Consider the following 17,625-nt stretch of genomic DNA (forward strand, 5'->3'; position numbering starts at 1 on the left):
CTGGCCCCCTCTAGTGAAGAAGGTGACCACTGCCTCGTGTCAGCCACACAATATGAAAGTCATTAGAAATCAGGGACACCTGAGGACAGGGAGAGATGGGAGGCTGCGATTCATAAGCCTGATGTTGGGAGGAAGTCCAAGGAGGCTTTAGGTACAGGAAATGTAGAAAGGGGGCTAGAGGCACAGGGGTGGGAAAGAAGAATAGGGGGTGGATTAAGCACTTAGCACTCCCACCTCTCCTTGACCTAAACGTCTTCGAAAAAGACACAAATAAGTAGGCCACCAAGACTGTCTGACTGTGTGCACTTAGCATGGGCTGCTCCCCTCCTGCCCCCCAACCCATGCCCTGCCCCGGAAGCCTCTCTAACCTCTCCCACCCAGCAGGATGCAGCCCGCAGCGTCCCACCCCCTGAGCTCGGAGCACACCGCTCCTCCTGCACTGATCCACCTGAGTCCTGTTCCAGGTTCACTCTCAAGAACAAGGCCACCCCTCTCTGGTGCCTTCCTTCCCAAATCTCGGTCTCGGGTCCCAGTTCACCCCTGGGCTCCACACAGTGCTGAGGTTTACAAGAAGGGGCAAGTTCGTGTGCGTGAGGCCACTAAACCAGGCAGTGCGGGGGCTTTGGTGCCCTCCCCTGTCGGTTGAGAAGTCAACAGAAGGAGGCCTTCGGGTGGCTTTTGGATCATGCTATAGAATCAAGGACTGACGGAAAATAAAGAACAAAACCCAAGTCAACATGTACTTTCCAACAGATTTTTTGTTTTTAATATCAATTGATGTTTTAAAAAATACAGAGGTGTTTGACACAGAATAGCACCATTGTGTGGGACACACAGTTCCTGTGCCCCGCACCCGAAGGGGTCTTCTTAGCCTGGGCTGGGGGGTAGTCACTCAGGGGGCGTTTGACTCACACCAGTTAGTTTCCTGCCTCTGCTTCGACCCAAAGGTCTTGCAGGAAGACAATAAATAAATAGAACACCGAGATTTTATTTTGCAGTCTGCCCAGTTCAGGTCTCTTAGAACGAGAGGGGAGAAAAGTCCGAACTGTGAACGGTTGGGATGAATGGACGTCAGGTCAGGTCAGCCATTCAGTGCAGAGAGTCCTAGAGTGACTGGGATTGGAAAGTACTTGGGTCCTTTAGGTTTGCAATGGATTGTGTTGTTTCTGGGTTCAGGTTTTTACAAGAAGCAGACAGGCCCTATGTCCACACCAAATTCCTGCTCGGGCCCTCCTATGTCCATGGGTGCAATATCAATGATGGGGAGGCGCGAGGTCTTCTGCGACCGGTACTCGATCATAGTCTTGCCCCACTTACCGGTGTGTTTCTGGGGGGAGAAAGAGAGGAGATGCTATTTAGCAGATGCCTTGCAATCCAATACCAGCTGCCCAGGACCCCCAAACTGAGCGTCGCGGAGCACCAAGTGCAAACACACTTGGTGCTCCTTAGACCTCTTCTTAGCTGGCCAGGACCCTCTCCACCTTTACTCCCATCCTTCTCAGCAGGCCTCCTCTACCCTGCCCTTCTCCTCTGTCCCGCTTGCCACTGTGAGCTCCCCGCCTCAGACCCCCCATCACGCCAGCTCACAGTTGGCCTGTCCACATTATGGCAATCCTCCTACAAGAGTCGCTGGACACACCAGGTGAGGCCTTATTTCCCCTGAGCCAAGGGAGCACACATACGCCTCTCCCTCACCCGTCACTCTGCACATCTTCCCTACATTAACTGCTCACACTCACACCTCTCATGAGCCCATCACTGTGTGACTACACCGCCACCCACTCTAGCCTGAGCCCTGTGCCTGAGGCAGCTCATCTCTCTGGCAGCTCCAGCCAGGCAACTCACCGTGCAGCCATCCTTCAGAACAGTGTACGTGAACCTGCTGTTGCCCTCAGCCCGGATCTCCACGTCGTTGGAACCCTGAATGAGCAGGGCCTTCTTGAGGTTGCCAGCTGCTTCGTCCAGGTAGGCGATGCTGTTCTTGCAGTGGTAGGTGATGTTCTGGGAGCCCTCTGTGGACAGCAGGCGCAGGAAGGTCATCTGGACGTTGGCAGTGTTGGGAGCCAGGTTGTCATCCCCATAGCTGAACTGTTAGGGCAGAAAACAGTGGTGTGAGGCCCGGGAGTGGCATTCAATGGGACCAACAGCTTCCGGGGCTGCCAAGTGTTCAGGGTCCAGAAAAGCTGAGGAGGGTTGGGAGTAGGTCGCTGGGAGGACATGTTTGCTTCCAGGGCGTAGAGCAAGTCCAAGGGCCTCCTCCTCCACCTCTAAATGCAGGAAAACATGATTCTTCCTCTTTAGTTCCTCACAAGCCCCAAAGGAAACTGGTGAGAATGTGGGCAAGGTGCTACAAACTTCCAGGGAGAAAGAAGAGCAAGATCCGAGAAGCCACCTCTGGCCTAGAGCAGCCAGGCACTCACGTGGAAGCCACCGTTGATGGTTTCTCCAAACCAGATATGCTTCTTGTCCTTGCTCTTGCTGCTCCACCAGTTCTTCTTGGGAACGTTCGCTGGGTTGGGGTAGACGCAGGTCTCGCCAGTCTCCATGTTGCAGAAAACCTTCATGGCGTCCAAGGTGCAGCCCTGGTTGGGGTCGATCCAGTAGTCTCCTGCAGGGGGAGGAGGCAGCGCCCCATCAGGGCTCAGACAGACACAGACACCCCCTCTAGAGAGGACCAGAGACAGAAAGGCCTGTGGGACACCAGAGGGAGAAGAGCAGGGTGTGAGGGCTGCACGTGGTTCAAGGGAGGGGAGATGGAGAGGTCAAGGGGCAAGGGGACGGGAAGAGGGAAGTTCAGTGTTAAGCAGGGGTGCAAGCAAAAGGACAGGATCAGTGCCTGCCTGGTGAATGGAACTCTACCCCGAAATCACTCGACATGTAGCCAGTAGCCATGGCAGGGCAGGAGCCAGGGCCACAGTTTACGGGCTGTGAAATGGGGACGCAGCCACCTACCAGAACCTTCCAGGCCTGCCCGTGGCCTGCCCTGGCTGCCTTCCAGAAGGGGTCATGCCCAGTGGGCTGACGTCCTACTCTCTGGGGCGGGGGTCCTGCCCTGCAGGCTCACCACTCTTCCATTCAGGGTGGCAGAGTTTCAGGTCCCGGCAGGTGCGAGCAGGGTTCTTGCGGGAGCCCTCAGGGCTGCGGATGCTCTCGATCTGGTTGTTGAGGGACTTGAGTGTGGCATCCACCTCGGCGTCGTGCTGCCTCAGGTTGCCGGCTGCCTGGTCGGCCCGCATGTACTGCATGGGGTCGGGACCTTTCTCTCTCCCGCCTAAGCCAGCAAAGGCTGACATGTCAATGCCAGGGCCAGGGGGACCTGGAGGGCCAGGGGGGCCAGGATTTCCAGGAGGACCCTGCAACAGGAAACAGAAATCAGCCAGGAATTGTGGGAAGACGTCCTTCCTCTGCCCATCCCCCCCTGCTAAGATGCACTCGAGTGTTTTCTTCCCAGACCCATGGGGGAAGGGGTACGGTAGGCCAGGACCAAAAGAACCATAGCACCTTCCCTATCTCTTCACCAGCTCCTCTCTTCTGTGTCCCAACACCAATCACGGGCCCTCCGAACCTCCAGGGAGACCTCAAAATAATGGATGCTATCACCACTAGCTGTAGGCTGATGTCCCAAGACTGTTAGCACCAGAAAGCTCAAGCCTCCAGGATGCTGAGGACATCCCAGAGAGCAGAGCAGCATCCAGGACACTTACCGCGGGGCCTGTTTCGCCTGAACGTCCACGGGGACCAGGAGGCCCAATGGGGCCAGGGATTCCATTAGCACCGTCTTTGCCGGAGGGACCGACGGGGCCAGGAGGACCCTGCAGGCCGGGAGAGAGAAAGGCGGTGAGAAAGCAGCCATCAGCAAAGGGAAGGTCGGGAGGAGCCAAGGCTGGTTAGGTGCCCATCCTGACGGCGCTAGCCACACTGCTCCCAACTCTTCACCGTTCTGGGTCACGGAACCCCAAACTGGTCTCTATCTGGCCAAGAGCCAGCAGAATGGCATCACACTCCCCTGCCCTCCTAAGGTCCTCTTCTGTAAAACCCTGTCCCTGGGAGCTCCTCTCATCCTCACTCTACCTGTGACCTCAGGGGCTTTTCTGGCCACAGCCACACTGAGACAGCCCTACTGCTGCTGCCAGTGGGGCCCTCTGAGCCCAGGGTTTCCCCAGCGGCAGCCAATCAGACGCCTGGCCAGTGCCCTGGCCCCACCCCTGAGGAAGGGATCACTCATCTCACTTACTCTAGGGCCAGAAGGACCAGCAGGACCAGAAGCACCTTGGTCTCCAGAAGGACCCTGTGCAGAAGGAATAGGCAAAGGTCAGAGGTCAGCACGAACAAGGCCCCATCATCCAGGATGGGGAGCCTACTTGAGAACACGTAGGTATGTAGAGAGAGAGAGAGAGTTGGAGGAGTAGGTACATGTCCCACCCCCATTCCCTTTCCACTTGCTCCTCCCTCCAACCCTGAAGAAGTCCTGGAAACCTCTTAGGATGATCCCAAGCTGTCTAAGCAGAGTGGGAAAGCTCAAGCTGGCCCTGAGCAGCGGGGGGAGAGCCCAGCACAGGCGGCAACACTCACAGGAGGGCCGGGAAGACCCTGCAGACCAGTGAAGCCACGGTGTCCCTTCAGCCCCCTCTCGCCAGCCTCTCCAGTTTCTCCTTTGTCACCTCGGGGGCCTTGAGGGCCCTGGAACAAGAGAGACAGACACAGGCTGGGTCAGCTTAGGCTGGGCAGGAGCCCTCTGCTGGCCTCACCTGAGCCAAGGAGTCCAGGACCCCCTGGGCACCTGCTGCCCTCCCAGCCTGCCCCTGTCAGGAGCCAAGTTCAGGACATGGGAAAACTCACTGGGATTCCGCGGGCTCCAGCTGGTCCTGCCGGTCCCATGGGCCCTTGCGCACCCTGTGAGGAGAGGGGGAGGAGCATCAGAACAAGGTCGGGCAGGGACGGCCCTGCTCTGTGTCTGCCCTTCGGCCAGGCACCAAGACTGCAGCTCCCACGATACTCACAGCTTCTCCTCGGTCTCCCTGCTTGCCAGTGGGGCCGGCGGGGCCAGGAGAGCCAGGGGGCCCAGGGGCTCCAGGTGCACCCAGGGGACCAGTCTCACCACGATCACCCTGTCAGGAGAGAGGTCTCAACTCAGAGAAGAATGTTTCAGAAGAGGCAAGGAAAGAATGTCCTTCCAAAATGACAAAACTCTGACCCCAATCTGCAGACCTACTAGGCCCAATGGAACGTCCTCCGGGCCCAACTGCCCCCAGATATTCACCTTGACTCCAGCTGCACCATCTCTGCCAGGGGGGCCGTCAGCACCAGGGCTTCCCTGGGCAAAGGGAAACAAGATGCCATTAGACCGTCCCCTGCCCATCTCCTGCTTTGCCCCCCTGTTCTCCCCTCGGAAGCCCAAGGGCTTCTCTCTGTCCACCTGAAGCGTTAGAGTCAGAGCTTTCTCACAGTGCTCCCTCTGCCTTCTGCACCCAGGTCTAAGTCCCCGTGACTCCTCTCTCCCGTCACCACCTTCCCTGTGCACCCGGGTGCCAGAGCCTCTCAGCCACGGCCTCTCAGCCACGGCCCGCCCCACCATCCCCTTCTCCGGGGCAGCAGGACTGGGCCTGCCTGGCCCGGCACAGAGATGCCCAGGGCTCCTCTCCCTGGTCAGGACCAGCCCCCAGCGGGTCCCACCACTCACCTCTCGTCCAGGTTCACCGGCAGGACCAGTTAGGCCAGGAGGACCCACGGGGCCAGGGGGACCTCTGTCTCCAGATGCACCAGGAGCTCCCTGCTTGCCAGGCTCACCCTGAAGGGACAATGACAATGATGAGAGTGGACTCTCGGTGTCCCTGCCCAGGACCCCACTGAGCCTTTCTGTGGAAAGGGCTGAACAAGGGAAAGTTCTGAGGGTGCTGTGTGGGTAGAAGCCTTGGGGTGGCATCACTCCTGCAGAGGCCAGGCCACCGCGTCAGGAGCACGGAGTGAAGAGCTCCGGGCCTGAGCCCAGCTCGTCCAGAGGAGGGGCACGCCTCACTCACCGATGGGCCGGGCAGGCCGGGGAATCCTCTCTCACCACGCTGCCCTGGGAGACCAACGATGCCTCTCTGACCAGCCAGACCCTGGGGGCCTGGAGGACCGTCGGGACCCTAGGAGAAAAGGGGAGAGACGAGAACTTAAGCGCTGACACAAAGCGGCGCACCCACCCACACCGGCCTGGCTGCCGGCTCCTCAGGAGGCAGCGCTCCGAGTACACGGCTCTGCTCTGCTCCCCACCCCGCACCCCACAGCCCCTGCTGCCTGCTCCCCCAGCTCCGGGCTCTGTGAGCCCTCTGTGAACCCTCTCACACCTTGGGCTCAGGTCTGATCAGGGACTTACAGAGGGACCATCATCTCCAGGCTCTCCCTTCTCGCCAGGGAGTCCAGCAGGACCTTGGAGGCCAGGGTCACCAGCTCGGCCAGGGGGGCCACTGTCTCCTCGAGCACCTTTAGGACCATCTTTTCCAGAAGGTCCAGGGGGACCAGGGGGTCCAGGGTTACCCTAGGAGGAGCAAATGCAAGAAGTAAGAATTCAACTCACCCTCGCCCATCTGGGTTGCCAAAGCCTCTGTGGTCCCAAGACAGCGGTTTCCCTTTGAGGAAGGGCAGCTTGACCCCCCACCCCCACCCCAGGATCCCTCTTCAATCTTCTCTCCCAAGTGAGAGCTCTGGGCAGCCAGCCCTGGCTTCTCCAACCCCGGCATGGCTTGCTTTTTCTGGTCTACTTGGAGTTCCTCTTGCCTCCTTCCCTTCGGCCTCAATTCCCCGCACCCCACTTTGGCCCATCCTCAAGGACCAGCTCAAACCCAGCTCCTCTGCCCCCTCAGCCTGTGCACCTGCTCCCCCTGTTTTTTGTCGTTGGTGGTGGTGAGCTAGGTGACTTTTCCTGATGGCTCCATCCTCCACTGCAACTTCCTAAGGGCAAGATGCATGACGTGTACAGGCCCAGGTGCAGAGCATGCTCGAGAGATGTGTGTCCATGACAAAGGCAACTACTGGCACCTCTGGCAGCCCCATCCTGCCCACCAAGCCAGAAGTCTGAGGGGTCGAGGCCCAGTCAGCCAGCTGAGAAGGGTGCCCATGGCCAACAAGAAGGTCATCGCCCTGCTCCCAGATGTCTACAAGGGGAGTGGGTCCCCGTGGCCAATTAGCTACTCCTCCCAGAAGAGGAAATGGACACAAAGGAGGTGAGCCCGAGCTCTCTGGGACCCTGGCGGGAGCACTGAGCAAGACTCTGCAGCCCTGCCTGTGCCTCAAGCGCCCAGAGGAAGGAACCAGCCAGGAGTGGCACTTACATTGGAGCCTGGGGGTCCGACACGGCCAGCAGCTCCGGGGAATCCGGTGGCTCCCTGTGTAGAGAGAGGAGAGCCCCAGAATCCCTCAGTCCTTCAGGAAGCCCGAGGACGTATTGTAGGGTCTTAGAAGCCATAGTGCAAAGTGGTAAAGGGGGCCAAGAGAGGGGAAAGGGCCTGCAGGGTGTGGCCATAGGGCCGGGCAGCTTTGGCTTCTCCACCTTGGGGTCCTGCAGGGGACACTCAGCTACGGCACCTGGCACCCAGGATTGGGTCTCCCAGGACCGCTGCGCACCAGCAGAGGGGGGCACACTCCTTCAGGATGCACTCAGGCTGGGGCAAGAGCAGGACTGAGGAAAAAGGAGGTGGGCGAACCCCAGAATGCCACAGGGGAGCCTCTGCATCCCCCTCCTTCTTGGTGAGGTCGGGTGGGGCGTGAGAGAAGGTGCTATGCCCACAGCCCCCTCCCTGCCAACCTGGGTCAGGGTGGAAACAGGGCCTCACTCACCGGGGGGCCTTGAGCACCTCGGGCTCCTTTAGGACCAGTCACACCAGTGGGACCCTGGGAAAGGAGGAGAGAGAGAGACAGTGAGGCCTGGTCACCTGAGGAAGGACCCGAGTCCCAGCGATGGACCCCTGAGGGCTAGGTTTCAAACATGCAGCTTTGTTGGCACTAAACTCCCAACTTAGAGAAGCTGTCACAGCTGGGCCTGCCACCCTGGCCGCCAGGCGTCCACAGGGCCAGCCATGTTCCCCCTGGCCACACCATGCCCCCAGGAGACCCGCCGCCCTGTCCGGGGTTATGCACGCTGGGGAGACACGGCCTGCACTCTGCCCACCCCCCAACACCCTGCCTCAAACCAAAAATAAAAGCCAATTTAGCCTTCATCTCTAAGTACAAACTCTTCTCCCTCCGGTGGCAGCAGCAGGATCCACAGTCTGCTGGGTGGAGGGTCCTGAGCGCAGGCGAGGGGACCCCCAGGCCTCCCAGCCATTCTCTGCCTGTCCACCCCTCCCTCGCCCAGTGCCCAGCAATCCCCTGGGGAGCTCACCGCCACCCACCTGCGGCCCAGGAGCTCCAGAGGGGCCCTGAGGACCTGGGGCACCAGCGTCACCTTTCTGGCCGGCCTCTCCTTGCTCACCCTTGGCACCCGGCTGGCCATCAGCACCCTGTCCCAAGAAGGAGGAAGCGAATGAATGGGGAGGGGGGAAGCCAAATACTTGAGGTTCTTCCAAAAGGGGGGGCCCAAGTCTTTGAGTGAGTGTGAGTGCGTGTGTGTCCACCCTGGGCCTGAACGTTGGGCTGAAGGGTTATTATATCAGTGTGGAGAGAAGGAAAGAGACCATTTCTCTCTTCTTTAAATTCTGTTCGTCCCTCCCCACAGGCTGCAAGGTGTGCCCTCAGGTGGGTGCCGGATGCGGAGCTGGCCTGAGTGGGGGGTTACTCACGGGAGGACCTGCGAATCCAGCGGGTCCGGGAGGCCCAGTCTCTCCACGTTCACCCTGTGAGAGAAGGGGGAGCGAGAGGGGTAAGGTCGCAGTGCCTGCCTGCCCTGTTCCCTCCTGCGAGCCCAGCGCCCCTTCGGTCCAGCTCAGCCTCTTGCATTTCAGCCCCCAGAGAGAGGGTATCCGGAAGTAGCTTCAGAAAGCTCAGCCCTAAATAGAGGGACCCAGGTCAGAAGGCCTCTCTTGGTCAAAGGATCCAGTGACTCCGAGGCCCTCCACCCTGATCACATCATGGGGGCCACGTACCTTCTCCCTTCATTTCTCATCTCTCCTCCCACCCCCTGACCCGAAGCGCAGGGAGGGAGCCAGCGCCAGGGCCTGTAGGGCCAGGCTGAGAGGCAGAGCTGGGAGCCTGGGGACAGAGACAGGCTCTGGGGGCTGATACTCACAGGGGCGCCTCGAGCACCAGCTGTTCCGGCAGGACCAGGAGGGCCAACTTCTCCCTAAGGTTGGGAGGGGGTAGGAGTCAAAGTGGGGCCCTTTGAGAGCAAAGTGCACCCAGGAAGCCAAGATGATGGATAGGGTCTCTGGGTGCCCCCGACCCATAGCCTTTCTCCTTATTGCTTCTGCCCACACGTGCACCCTCCTCAGGGCTGCTACTGAGTGCACTTTTGTCGCCCCACCCATGTTCATTTGCTCCACTCAACAGGACACACAACCAGTGACTTTGCTTCTAAGAACAGCCCCGTCCTTTACCCCTTGCAGCCCCTTGTGGGCAGAAAGATGGCAGTTCGTGAGCAAGAAGAAGAAATAAGGGTCTTGGCCAAGACATGAGGAGGGGGCTCAATGGGGGAAGGGAGCCAGGACTCACCTTCTCGCCATTGGCACCAGCAGGTCCAGGGGGTCCGATAGGGCCTGTCAGACCCTGGGGAGAGAAAAGGCAAAGGTGAGGAAGTCAGGGAAAATCAACCAGGGGCTTGGGGCCCAGCAGAGGCTCTGGGACCCCCCACCCAGTGGACTTCAGCATGCCATCCATGGCCCTCAGAACTCCCTCTCACCCTCTCGGGGGTGACAGGGAAGTCCCTGTGGTTGTCCAGCCCAGACAGCTGAACTAAAACCATAGTCTGCACATATACACAGCCCCTCAGAGTGCAGAGCTGGGAGCCTATAGGGTCCCTGCACCTGTCCCCACCCAGTCCCCAAGAAGTCAGCAACCAGCATTCACTTACTCGTCCACCGTCCTTCCCGGGGGCTCCCTCAGGGCCTTTCTCACCAACATCACCCTGCAGGAGAGAGAAAATGGGCCACCTCAGGGTGGGGTGCTCAAAGAATCCCCTGAATGGGGCTCTGGGCAGAGCTTAGCCCCCAGCCCAGAGGGAACTGGGGCCTCTAAGGGTGAGTGAGAAGGACTAACTGGAGTGAGATGAAGGGAAGGGTGGGGGAAGGAAGTCCCTAAAAGGCAGACAGAGACTTTGGAGGGAGTCTCCAAGTTCCTGAAGACAGGTAGCAGGGGCCTCACCCACAGGTGCCTGGGAGAGGGACTGCGTGTGGGGGCACAGGAAAGGGTGGCTTTGGGGAGGCACATCAGCCTGGCACTTACCCTGTCTCCCTTGGGTCCAGAAATACCAGCTGCTCCCCTCTCACCGGGCATGCCCTGCAGACCTGGAGGGCCCTGAGCCCCAGGGGGGCCGGCAGGGCCAGATGCACCCTGGGGGAGAGTGAAAGAAGAAGTCTGTGGTGGGCAGCACCTCCCCCGGCACCCCAGGGCCCATCGCCCCTTTCCTTCTCCTCCTCCGTCCAGACCACTTTTCTGTTTCATCGTTCACTCCTTCCTCTTTCCCTTCCTCCCCGGCAGCAAGCCTCCCAGACTAGCCCAGAGGACCCCAGCCAGCGGACCGGCCTCACTCACTTTGGGGCCATCAGTGCCAGGAGTGCCGGGGAGACCACGGGCCCCCTGGAGGCCCTGGGCACCAGGAGAGCCACGTTCACCTGGGAAGCCTCGTTCACCCTGTGGCAAAGACACCAAGGAGCAGTTAGGCACAAGAGATGGGGTGGAGGCCCAGGGAGAAGCAGGGAAGTGGGGAGCGGAAGGGAAGCCCCAGACCCAAGGCGGCTGCACTGCTGGGGGCACCGGCAGAGCTGTGCAGGGCAAGGCCAGGCCCAGGGACACGGGCGGGAATGGTCACCAGGACACTCACCCTAGGGCCCACGAGGCCGGGGGCACCAGCTTCACCGGGAACACCCTGGAGAACAAGAAGCACGTGTGAAACACTGAGGGCTTTTCTGTCCGAGCCCTGGCTGAGCATCCTTCTCTCTTGGAGAGCTGGGGTTCAGTGCCAGACACAGGGGGCCTCACGGAACCCCTCCTGCCCTTGCCTGGGCATCAGAAGAGGCTGCCCATTTGAACGGGTTGCAGATTCAAAGAGGCCCATACTCACCTGGTCTCCTGGTTTTCCACCTTCGCCTGGGGGACCGGGAGGGCCAGGAAGTCCCTAGAAGCCAAAGTCACAAGCATTAGGACAGAGGTGAGTTTGCTGCCCCTACCCTCCAAGGAGACCTGGCACAGGGCTGGGACTATGGGTGCAGAGACACCTCAACCCCGTGGCCCCCTTTGAGGGGGTGGGCCCTCCACCCACGGTGCCTGTTGAGCACAGGGCCAGGAAGGGACTGCAGAGAAAGCCTGGTTCAGCTGCCTACCTGGAACCCAGACGGCCCAGGAGCACCCTGCTCGCCTCGCTCACCAGCCGGTCCCTGCAGAGGAAACACAGGTGGGCTGAGCTGGCACTCCAGAGTACCAGAGAGCCTCACCAGAGGCCCTGGGGAGCGGCCACAGGAGGGCCAGACAGACACTGCCCTGCACAGCCCCAGGAAGGTGCGCTTGCCTGTACTCCCCCCAGTCATCACTGGGGCGGGGCCCACATCGCCTCCCCAGGGCGGGAGACTCCCCCCTTGGCTCAGGGCGGGTCTTGTGTCCTGGGCCAGCCCAGGTCCACATCTGTCAGTTCCATTACCCAGCAGGCCTAGGTGCCCCGGCCACCACCTGACCAGGCCCCTGCCCACAGGGCCACCTAGAGAGGCTGGGCAGGTACTTACAGCAGGTCCAGGGGGGCCTGCAGCACCTGTCTCTCCATCTTTGCCGGGAAGACCCTAGAGGGGAGAGGAAAGGGTGATGTCATGACTCACACTCCCCTCCGTTCTGCAGACCCCAGCACCGGGCAGCCACACTCTGTGGCCCAGGGTTTCCAGAGCTCCACCATCCTGCACTCGAACTCCATGTGCACCCCCCTTTCTCTGCCCTCCCTTCCCTGGCCCCTGTTTTCTCAACACAGGGGTTTTCCTTGTCTTCCTGGGCTGCTGACTGACAGCAACCAGAGTCCCCTTGTGTGGGCTCCCAAAGGGCCCAGAGCAGATGGGCTCAGCCCTGGGAAGCTGTGCCGCTAACCAGCGACCCCAGGAGCATGCTGCAGGGGGGCCCGTGCCCAGTGGACATCCAGCCAGCACCAAGGCACGGCACTGGGGCGGGAACTCACTCTTAGGCCGGGAGCACCGGGCAGTCCTTTCTCACCAGCTTTCCCAGGCTCGCCCTGGAGGAGAGGAGAGTGCAGGACCGTGAGGTGGAAAACTTCAGTGGGAGTGGTGGGTAGGGCAGGCTGGGGACACTGGGGCGTGGGGCCTGACGCACAGCAAAGGCTAACTCCGAAAATGAGCACCTCCCTCCCGCTCAGAGGTATGAACTGTGAGCACTGCCCCATGGGACAGTGTCATGGCTGAGGAGTCTCAAGGCTCTAAGGAAGCCTCCCAGACCACAGGCCCTCCTGCAGGACATGAAAGCATGGGCTCCCCGTAAGACCAGGGACCCCACTCACACCGCCCTGTGGTTAACTCGATTCAGGAACCCGCCGTCTCCCCAGGGAGGGAGGCAGTGCCAAGCGGAAGGACATGGAAGGGCAGACTGTCACTTACATTGGCACCTTTGGGGCCAGGGAAACCCATGACGCCAGGCTGCCCGCGAGCCCCCTGAGGGCCTGGAGGCCCAGGGCGACCGTCTTCACCAGGGGCTCCCTGAAAGAGAGGACACCATTCTCAGAACAGGTACTCTGATCGCATCTGTCCATCCAACACCCACTAAGTGCCTACTGTGGGGCTGGCACCAGACCAGGCACCGCCATGCACCCAGCAGCCCGCACACATGGGCCACACACCCAGATCCCGCAGTGACAAGGCACTGTGTAGCTTAATGTTGCTCCTTAAAGTGCATACCGGGCTTTGTCTTCCCCCAAGGAAAGGCCCAAATGCACATTTGTGGAGATATTTTCAGAGCTCACAGACACCACCCAGGCCACACCTGACCCCAGAACTGACCACTGGCCCCCTCCCCAGCTGTCAAAATTCACAGGCTGCGTCCGCCCAAACTCCTGTCTCTCTTCCCACCTGCTTCCCCAGGGTGCTCGCAGCCCCTCCCAACAAACCAGACGATGGACTTACAGAAGGACCAATTTTGCCTTGGGGACCAGCATCACCAGGGCGGCCAGTGAGACCCTTTGTCAGGAGAGAGGAAGATGGGTGTCAGAGCAGGTCCCGGGACCTCCCGATCCTGGCAGCACAGGGTGGAAGGGAAAAATGGGGAAGGGGAGGGCACAGGGGTCTGCTCAGAACCAGAAGCCAAGGGCAACAGCAGATCCATACTTACCCGGGCTCCAGGAAGGCCAGGTTCTCCGGGTCGGCCAGGGTCACCATTGGCTCCCTTGGGGCCAGCCAGGCCACTGGGCCCTCGCTCTCCAGGGGCTCCCTGTACAAGAGGAGGCAGGCAGTCGGCGGGAGGCCACTGGACTAAGGATGCAAGAAGGGACCCCAGCCGCTCTTCCCCAGCTCACCTTGGGACCTGCCAGACCATCCTGACCAGGGAAACCGCGGTTGCCAGGAGCGCCCTAGGAGGAAGTGGGGAGGGAAAGCAGTGCGTTGGAATGGCCCCTGATCCACTGCGGCCACAGAGAGCCTAGCCAGGCTCTAGGGGGTCCATCCCACCAACCACAGTTTCTGTGGAGCAGTAGCTACAGAACTAGCCACTGCAGGATTCTGGGAGATTAACTTCTCGGGCCTGTCTCCACCTGTCTGGGAAGGAGCTCAAACTGTGTCCTGTCGCCCTGGGGGTGGGGGCACAGATCAGGAGAAGGAAGCCCTATTCCTCAGTGGCAGGTGGAGGAAACAGGAGCCTGCTACCCAGAAGGCCACGTCACTTGGCAAGAACAGAGCCACAGGGACTTGATTTACAGCTGGAGGCCACCAGCAGTGAAAGCAGGGACGCCTAGCCCACTTACTCTTTCTCCAGGGGGACCGATGGGCCCAGCACCACCAGGCTCTCCACGGGCACCTCTCTTGCCTTCTTCACCAGCAGGACCAGGGGCTCCTTGGGGGCCTGCAGGGCCCTGAGAACCAACACAGAAACAGAGAGATGAGCCCTCGCCTGGCCCTGTGCAAGCACTGACCAGCACATGGAGGAAATGGCCTTGGCGACTACTTCGGGGCGGGGGGGGGGCCTGTGGAAGGGAGGCCGTAAAGGACCTGCCATGGAAGGGCAGAAACGGCCCAGTGGGGAGAGAGGGCATACAGTTAAAACTGTTCAGATCGGTCGAGCCAAAGGTGAGAGCCAAAGCTGCACCACCTTCTCAAGCCTGTTTTGTCTGCCTTCTCTGGGTGCAACCTGGGAGGTCCCAGATGAGGGGCTAGGGCTACAGAGGCGGTGGGCAGGGGGCGGGGTGGGGGTGGGGGCATGGCCCCTGGCCCAGAGAGCTGGGCAGTGTGGAAAGAGAGGGCTGATGGGCAGATACTCACAGGTTCTCCCTTGGGGCCTTGTTCGCCTTTGAAGCCAGCAATACCAGGCTCGCCCTTGACAAAAGACAGGCAGGTTCTCACACTGAACTCTCCCAGACACCCTGCCCCCAGCCCCAGGAACCCCAAAGGCCCCAAGTGTGAGCTCGGGAAGAAGGGAGGGTGGGGCCTGACTCCAGGACGTCAGTGGAACTTGGGGTTCACTCCAGGCTCTTACCGTCTGACCTTTCGGGCCCAAAGGACCAGTTGCACCTTGAGGGCCGGGAGGACCACGTGGCCCGGGGAAGCCGGGAGCACCCGCGATGCCAGGAGCACCCTGTCATTGTGAGCAGGAGAGAAGGGCATCAGGGGCGGGTGCAAGGGAGGCCCAACCCCACCCGGAGGAGCCGAGTCCAAAGACCACACTCACAGCAGACCCTTTGGCTCCAGGAATTCCATCCGTTCCGGGGTTACCCTGGAAAAGGTGACAAAGTCATTATAAAACAAGCAGCAAAGAATAAATCCCAGCCCTCCCAACTCTCCCAGGCCGCAAGATCCAGCGGCAGGGCCGACAGCTGCCCTCTCCAGGCACCAGCCTGCTGACTGCTCGGAGGGTAGGCTGGGGGCAGAGGGAGGCAGTGTGTAGAGATGGGGGCGGGGAGCAGGCACTGGGGCAGAATGGAAGTGTGATGACTGGGGCTCCGCCTCCCTCAGCGCTAAGCACAGGGTCAAGACTGCCAGGGGCACAGACCCTTCAGGCCAAACAGGCTGCACTTACCGAGGCACCAGCAGGCCCGGGGGACCCAGGAGTGCCAGGTTCACCGCGAGGACCTTGAGCGCCTTCGGGACCACGAGCACCAGTGGGACCAGCTTCACCCTGGAAGAGGCAGGAAGGGATGAAATGAGGAGATGAAGAGACCGAGACCTCCTGAGGACCACCAACAGTTTAGGGCCAGCTGTGTGAACGCACCAAAAAGCTGAGTCACGCGTGTACATCCTCCATGCACGTAAGCATGTGGGGCCACCTGACCAAGCTTGCTGACCCGGTGACTTCCTCCCCCTGCCTCTCTGTCTCCATCTCCCCACGATACTGTGAACCACCACAAGCAAATGAAGTTCCACACCACAGTCACAGGCATCGTATGGTGGTCTCACAGCACCCGTTGGAAAGCCTGTGTGGGGGGTCCTGCCTTCCTGGTGTGGTGGGATGACGGGTGGATGGCTGAGGTGGGCAGGTACTTCTATCTCCCTTTCTCTACCCACTTTTCTCATTTTTTGAGGACATGGAGGCCCTTGGCCACCTCAACTTGGGGCACCACTCCACTAGGACCTGGCCGAGGTGTGAACACTGCCGCCCCAGGCTCTGGGCCAGACCCATTAGGATGGAGCTAGAAAGCAGGGCAAATACAAGCTAGGACTGGTTTCCCTTCCTACTTTTGCCAGCTCTGACTCGTTGAATTCTCCTGGGCTTCTGGCAGCCCACACCCCCCTCCCAGGGGCCTCTGCTTTTCCTTTCATTTTTTCCTAAAAGTTGCAACTGGCTGAGATCTGGGCTCTCTCCATGGCAGAGTCCCTGGGGAGGACTGCTGACCCTGGGGGTAGGCAGAATCTCCTCAGGTTTCTTCTCAGAACATTCTTGCTCACTTTTGTAATTATCATTTTCTAAAAGTCAGGCCCCCTCACCTTCCACTGTCCCTCTTCACAATGGGTCTCCTTCACCGGGCTCCCAGGGCCTCAGACACTGTCTGGTTGCCATGGAAACCCCCGGGAGAGGAAAAGCAACCTGATGCCAGTGACCACACGGAGGCTCCTTATTCATCTCCTGGCGGTGACAGGAGAGAATTTCCAGGGACTTGCGCACTGGAATCCCTCCTGGGCCACGGGGCCACTCTCTGCACTGGCTGGCCTGCCACTGGCCTCTATTAATCCTGGGAAGAACTCAATTAACAGGGCCTGGAAGAGCCAAGCCCCCGGAGGAAGCAGTGGAGAGGGAAGCATGGAACCGCTCCCTGCCCCTGCCCACTTCCCTCCGACTCCTTCTGGGTCCAGAGCTGGCTGAGCTTGGTCCTCTCTCCTTCCTCCCCTGGTCTTCTGCTCCCCCTCATGTCTCCAGTGTCTCCCCATCTTTCTCAGAAGCTGTAACTGAAGTACCCTAGCGCTTTATCTTTCCATCTCCCTTTCCCTTCTTGGTGGTGACTCTGCAAAATGCCTGGCTCCTCTCCCTGGAGAGCAGCAGCAGGTGGGGGTGGGAGACACTCCTCAGAAGGGAGGGGCGTCGTCCAGGGGCTAGTCAGCAAAGGTTATGGGGGAAAGGGGTTCCTGGCTTGCCCACCAGGGCACTCACCTTGGCACCGGGAGCCCCAGGGAAGCCAGGACCGCCTGCAGGACCCACGGGACCCTGGAGGAAGCAAGGGAGCACAGAGGTGAATGCCATTCTGGGAAGAATCTCTGCAGGCCCCAGAGAGAGCCACCCACACACCTCACATTCCTCCCCACTTCTCCCAGATTTTTAATAAAGGTTTTATTCATTAGAGAGAGGGGAAGTGAGGGAGAAAGAGAGGGAGAGAAACATCAATGTGTGGTTGCCTCTCGCACGCCCCCAACTGGGGACCTGGCCTTCAACCCAGGCATGTGCCCTAACCAGGAATCGAACCAGCAACCTTTCGGTCTGCAAGCTACACTCAGTCCACTGAGCCACACCAGCCAGGGCCCTTCCCACCTCTGTACTGATTTGGCTCCACATCCACTGCAGCTAAAGTCCCTGGATGAAGACTGTCCCCACTGCCTGTGTCCTCAGGCCTGGCTCCAGAGGCAAAGCAAGACTCTGGCTACACACACGGGAACAGAAGCAGGTGCTTCTTCCGGGTCCCCCTCTACCCACCCCTCCTCAAAAACACTGCAGAAACGGTGGCCGAGAAAAGCAAACCATTGCTTTAAAGCTTGTTATCGACCAGCTCAGGCTACTGAAAAATGACTCCTCCTCCCTTCCAGTAGGAGCCTGAGTGCACTTCGCTCACACAGAACAAACACTGGCGCTGCACTGGGCTGCGGGCTGGGCCTC

The 17,625-nt window shown here is 60.0% G+C and overlaps 1 protein-coding gene across 3 annotated transcripts in view; it reads right to left on the minus strand.

The window, feature by feature from the left end:
- Nucleotides 1–748: 748 nt before the first annotated feature.
- The window catches only part of COL2A1 (collagen type II alpha 1 chain), a 30,863-nt gene continuing 13,986 nt past the window's right edge, over nucleotides 749–17,625 (minus strand). For all 3 annotated transcript variants that reach the window (XM_037061136.1, XM_037061135.1, XM_037061134.1), the window contains 37 exons: nucleotides 16,909–16,962; nucleotides 15,343–15,441; nucleotides 14,995–15,039; nucleotides 14,803–14,901; nucleotides 14,589–14,642; nucleotides 14,075–14,182; nucleotides 13,631–13,684; nucleotides 13,447–13,545; nucleotides 13,242–13,295; nucleotides 12,720–12,818; nucleotides 12,287–12,340; nucleotides 11,850–11,903; nucleotides 11,454–11,507; nucleotides 11,195–11,248; nucleotides 10,955–10,999; nucleotides 10,666–10,764; nucleotides 10,357–10,464; nucleotides 9,986–10,039; nucleotides 9,628–9,681; nucleotides 9,206–9,259; nucleotides 8,760–8,813; nucleotides 8,373–8,480; nucleotides 7,819–7,872; nucleotides 7,314–7,367; nucleotides 6,359–6,520; nucleotides 6,021–6,128; nucleotides 5,681–5,788; nucleotides 5,261–5,314; nucleotides 5,001–5,108; nucleotides 4,840–4,893; nucleotides 4,573–4,680; nucleotides 4,235–4,288; nucleotides 3,705–3,812; nucleotides 3,065–3,353; nucleotides 2,421–2,608; nucleotides 1,846–2,088; nucleotides 749–1,327 (listed from right to left, as the gene is read on the minus strand). In XM_037061136.1, coding sequence (XP_036917031.1) covers nucleotides 1,181–1,327; nucleotides 1,846–2,088; nucleotides 2,421–2,608; nucleotides 3,065–3,353; nucleotides 3,705–3,812; nucleotides 4,235–4,288; nucleotides 4,573–4,680; nucleotides 4,840–4,893; nucleotides 5,001–5,108; nucleotides 5,261–5,314; nucleotides 5,681–5,788; nucleotides 6,021–6,128; nucleotides 6,359–6,520; nucleotides 7,314–7,367; nucleotides 7,819–7,872; nucleotides 8,373–8,480; nucleotides 8,760–8,813; nucleotides 9,206–9,259; nucleotides 9,628–9,681; nucleotides 9,986–10,039; nucleotides 10,357–10,464; nucleotides 10,666–10,764; nucleotides 10,955–10,999; nucleotides 11,195–11,248; nucleotides 11,454–11,507; nucleotides 11,850–11,903; nucleotides 12,287–12,340; nucleotides 12,720–12,818; nucleotides 13,242–13,295; nucleotides 13,447–13,545; nucleotides 13,631–13,684; nucleotides 14,075–14,182; nucleotides 14,589–14,642; nucleotides 14,803–14,901; nucleotides 14,995–15,039; nucleotides 15,343–15,441; nucleotides 16,909–16,962 — 3,396 coding nt within the window. In that variant the 3' untranslated portion in view covers nucleotides 749–1,180. The remainder of the gene's footprint in view (nucleotides 1,328–1,845; nucleotides 2,089–2,420; nucleotides 2,609–3,064; nucleotides 3,354–3,704; nucleotides 3,813–4,234; nucleotides 4,289–4,572; nucleotides 4,681–4,839; nucleotides 4,894–5,000; nucleotides 5,109–5,260; nucleotides 5,315–5,680; nucleotides 5,789–6,020; nucleotides 6,129–6,358; nucleotides 6,521–7,313; nucleotides 7,368–7,818; nucleotides 7,873–8,372; nucleotides 8,481–8,759; nucleotides 8,814–9,205; nucleotides 9,260–9,627; nucleotides 9,682–9,985; nucleotides 10,040–10,356; nucleotides 10,465–10,665; nucleotides 10,765–10,954; nucleotides 11,000–11,194; nucleotides 11,249–11,453; nucleotides 11,508–11,849; nucleotides 11,904–12,286; nucleotides 12,341–12,719; nucleotides 12,819–13,241; nucleotides 13,296–13,446; nucleotides 13,546–13,630; nucleotides 13,685–14,074; nucleotides 14,183–14,588; nucleotides 14,643–14,802; nucleotides 14,902–14,994; nucleotides 15,040–15,342; nucleotides 15,442–16,908; nucleotides 16,963–17,625) is intronic.

Source organism: Sturnira hondurensis, unplaced genomic scaffold (assembly GCF_014824575.4).
Source record: "Sturnira hondurensis isolate 20B ecotype Veracruz unplaced genomic scaffold, ASM1482457v3 Scaffold0013190, whole genome shotgun sequence".
NCBI lineage: Eukaryota > Metazoa > Chordata > Mammalia > Chiroptera > Phyllostomidae > Sturnira > Sturnira hondurensis.